General features: G+C 35.0%; 1 protein-coding gene across 2 annotated transcripts; it reads left to right on the forward strand.

Moving 5' to 3' along the window:
- Positions 890 to 3,173, forward strand: LOC107618343 (F-box/LRR-repeat protein 2-like). Of its 2 annotated transcripts, XM_021111001.1 has the most exons (3): positions 890 to 1,601; positions 1,704 to 2,859; positions 3,017 to 3,173. In XM_021111001.1, the coding sequence occupies exons 1-2, from the start codon at positions 1,019 to 1,021 to the stop codon at positions 2,834 to 2,836; spliced, it is 1,716 nt and encodes a 571-aa protein (XP_020966660.1). In that variant the 5' UTR covers positions 890 to 1,018; the 3' UTR covers positions 2,837 to 2,859; positions 3,017 to 3,173. The 2 variants fall into 2 exon arrangements, with proteins under 2 accessions (XP_020966660.1, XP_016175861.1); XM_016320375.2 differs by having other exon boundaries at positions 890 to 2,859.

A 4,155-nucleotide genomic window follows, 5' to 3' on the forward strand; every position in this document is an offset into this window, starting at 1 on the left:
ATTATTTTTTGAAATTAATAATTAAAAATTATTAAATAATAATTTAATTAAACTTATTAAATTATCTAATAATTTTTAAATATTAATTTTATATAAAAATAATTACATATTAATTTTACATAATAATAGAAGAGTTTTAGTCTTTTGAGAGACTGAGATTAGAAAATTCAGATTTAGTATTATGTTTGTTGATTCAGAAATTGGTATTAAAATTTTTGTCTCTATCCTAAAATTTCAGTATTTTAGTATTTTCAAACACTGAGGTAGCGTTTGTTTTGAGGTACTGAGACAGAGACTGAAAGACTGAGACTCAGTATCGTGTTTGTTAGTTCAGAGACTGGTACTAAAATTTCTGTCTCTGTCTCTAAAATTTCAGTATTTCAGTACTTCCAAAAAGTAGGGACACAGGGGACTGAAATTTTTAGAGATAGAGACTGAAACTTTAATAACATTTTATACCTAAAATACTTTCATTTCAATTAATTAATTTCAATTTTATCCTTTTTGCAAATTAAATTAGAATTTCATTCTTGTTTCAATTCATGTCTCCCATTTTGCACCAAACAGAATATTGAGATTTATTTCAATCCATATCTCTTAGTCTCTGTCTCTCAGTCTTAGTCTTTTCGTCTCTGTCTCTTCACCAAACGCTACCTGAGAGACTGAAATATTTAAAGACAGAGACTGAAATTTTAATAATATTTTATACTTAAAATATTTTCATTTTAATTAATTAATTTTAATTTTACTTTGTATAAAATAAATTAGAACTTAATTATTATTTCAATTTCTGTCTCATACTTTATATTAAACAAAATACTAAAATTTATTTTAATTTTTATCTCTCAGTCTCAGTCTTTTAATCTCTTCTCTTAACCAATCGTTTTAAGCGAGACTGATTTGTATGTAGTGAAAAATTTGAAACCAGTCAACCGATTCCTATTGAGTTTCATCTCATCTTCATCTTCCTTCATTTCCAGTTTCCACTCATCTATCTCCCAAGTCCCAATCCATCTCAATGTCCTCGTCATCTTCAACATCAGATTCTGAATCTGAATATTCAAACCTACAACACATACCAGATGAATGCTGGGAATCAGTTTTCAAATACCTTAGCGACCCTCTCGATCACGAATCACTCTCCCTCGTCTCAAGCCACTTCCTTTCCCTCACCAACCGCCTCCGCACCTCCCTCACCGTCTCCGACCATGTCCTCCCCTTCCTGCCCGCCCTTCTCCGCCGTTTTCCCAACCTCACCTCCATCAACCTCACGCGCCCCACCGGTGAACTGAACGCGCTCCTCTTCCAAATCTCTTCCTCTCACTTACCCTCCCTCCGTTCCCTTGATCTCTCTCATCAACCCGCTTTACCTTCAATTGCGTTGCGACATTTCTCTCGAAAGTTTCCAGCTTTGAAGTCACTCAACTGTTCCTTCATGGATTCACTTACCGACAAAGATTTGAACTTAATTGCTGAGTGCTTCCCGAACCTCGAAGAAATCGATATTAGTTACCCTAATTATTCTGGGATCGCAGATGCGGAATCTCGTGTAAACGCCTTGGCTTCAGGGTTTAAGAAGCTCCGAAAGGTGAATCTTTCAGGTAGTCACATTGTTTGGTTCTCTTCTATTTTTGATCTGTGTCAGAATTGCGAGTTTCTAGAAGAGTTAGTTCTTCTTAGTACGAACTTCATTGGCCCAACAGGTCCAATTGGCTTTGCAAATGCGATCCTCCAGAGACCTGAATTGAGGTCTTTGGCTCTTGGCTGTTCGCGTGTTGGGTTTATGAGTGAGGGTGATGTGATTTCAAAGTTCTTTGAATTGGTGAGTTTGAAAGAGTTTACTTGTCTTGAATTGTCTTATTCGCCTTTATCTGATGAGTGTTTGTGTGTTGCTGCGGAAGAAGGCTTGCCATTGAGGGAACTCTCACTGCCGGGTTGTTTCCAATATGGATATGGTGGGATTTCTTCCTTGCTAAGAAATTGTAACAATTTGCAGCATTTGGATCTTCAATGCACAGAGTTTCTTGATGATAGGTGTGTCATTGAGCTGTCTATGCTTCTTGGTAATCTGAACTTTGTGAACCTTAGTGAGAATTCGAAGCTTTCTGATTCGAGCTTGTTCGCCATCATCCGGAACTGCCCTTTGATAACTGAGATCAGGATGGAGAGAGCTGGTGTTGGGAAGCAGAAGGTGGAGAAGGATTGTTTGGTTGTGAATTCTCATTTGAAGTTTCTCTATTTGACTCGCAATTCGTATTTGAATGATGAAAGTGTCGAGATGATTGCTTCGGTTTGTCCCAACTTGGAGAAGATGGATTTGAGCTATTGTGAGAGGGTTTCGGAAGGTGCTGTTGAAGTTTTGAGGAAGTGTTGTAAGATTAGGCATATGAACTTAGCTCGATTAGGATCGGAGCTGTTTCGGATTGACTTTGAAATTCCTACACTGTGTTTGTTGAATTTGTCATGGTTGCGCATTCGTGACGAAGAACTCTCTCTTATCTCAAAGAGATGTCATAGGTTGAGAGAACTAAAACTGGATTTTTGTCAAAAGATCACAGCCAATGGGGTAACTCAGGTAGTGGAAAATTGCAAGCAGCTAAGGGTGATAAGCTTGTTGTCTTGTGAGAAAGTGGCTGCTGATGTTGTTGCTTGGATGGTGTTCACAAGGCGATCGTTGAGAAAAATAATTGCTCCGCCTCGATTTCATCTTACTGAGGGCCAGAGGGATCTCTTCCTGCGGCATGGATGCATTGTTTCCAGTGATCTAACCAATGCAACTGATTCATCTGCAAGGAACTATGAACCTGAGTTCTTGGAGGCATTTTTGTTTCTTTGAGTAACTTGTTTGAGAAACAAAATGTAAGGTCCCACATTGGTTGGAGAGGGGAACGAAGCATGCCTTATAAGAGTGTAGATACCTCTCTCTAGTATGACGCGTTTTGACGAGTGAGTGTGGGGGGATTCGGCTAGCATCCTTATCGTAAAGACAAAATCGTGAGGCCTTGTGTGCCAAAAGATAAGGAATGCTTCTAAATTGTATTGTTTCCTTTCTATGTGTTTATTGAGGAAGAACTTCTACACTTCCATTTTCTGAACCTGAATTGTTATTGCAAGTTGTTTAAACTTGGAATGGATGGTATATGATGTATGAGAAAGCTAACATTTGTTGAACTAGTATCTTTGTTATAGAGATTGGCAAGAACACTAATACTTTTGTATCAAGTGGCTTTTTATAATCTTGTGAAGATGGATGGAAAAAAAAGAGAGGAAACGTGTGAATTTTAGGTTTATTCTGTGTTATTATAATTGACCTCTGAATTATTTTTTTAACCTCTAATTTGTATTTTAAAATGGGTGAAACTCAGGTCCAGTCGATTTCACGTGAAGTTGATAACTGAGAGTCGTTAGATAATTTGACTGATTTGACTAAATTTTCATCTAACAGCTCTCAACTATCAACTTAAGGTGAAGTCGACTGTTCCTGAGTTTAACTGAGAGTCGTTAGATAATTTGACTGATTTGACTAAATTTTCATCTAACAGTTCTCAACTATCAACTTCAGGTGAAGTCGACTGCTCCTGAGTTTCCACCGTTGAAATGATATGAAGATACAATGCAGTGAATGCACAACAAATTCTGCAATAAACATTATATTACACATGCAAATAAATTTATGCGAGGAAAAATTTTAAATAACTAACACTTACTTCCTTATGGTTATCTTATATTTAAATTAACACTAGTTAATTCTTTCTTTCTTTACACTAAAAATATTAGTCTATAATAAATTAAAAATGTGACTATTAAAAAAATTTGAAGATTTGCATTTTTAAAAATTTTGTTTGCCACAATATCCAAGATATGTATGGATATTTAAAATTATAAATGATCCAAATATTACCCATTTTAATAAATATTATATTTATTTAATTTAAACAAAAAATTCCAATCAAACTATAGCACATTATCCTTGACAAAAGAAAAATCTTAATTAATCAATAGGTTCATTAGGTTGGTATTAGTTAAAACAAAAAATACGGTTATTTAAGAGTTTTTTTTTTTTTAAATTAGTCTTTCTACTTAAAATTAGTTTTTCTTTTAAAATAAACAAAGAATAAATAGATCAACTTGAATATTTTGTCGAATTGACACTAA

The sequence above is a fragment of the Arachis ipaensis genome, chromosome B09 (assembly GCF_000816755.2).
Source record: "Arachis ipaensis cultivar K30076 chromosome B09, Araip1.1, whole genome shotgun sequence".
Lineage (NCBI taxonomy): Eukaryota > Viridiplantae > Streptophyta > Magnoliopsida > Fabales > Fabaceae > Arachis > Arachis ipaensis.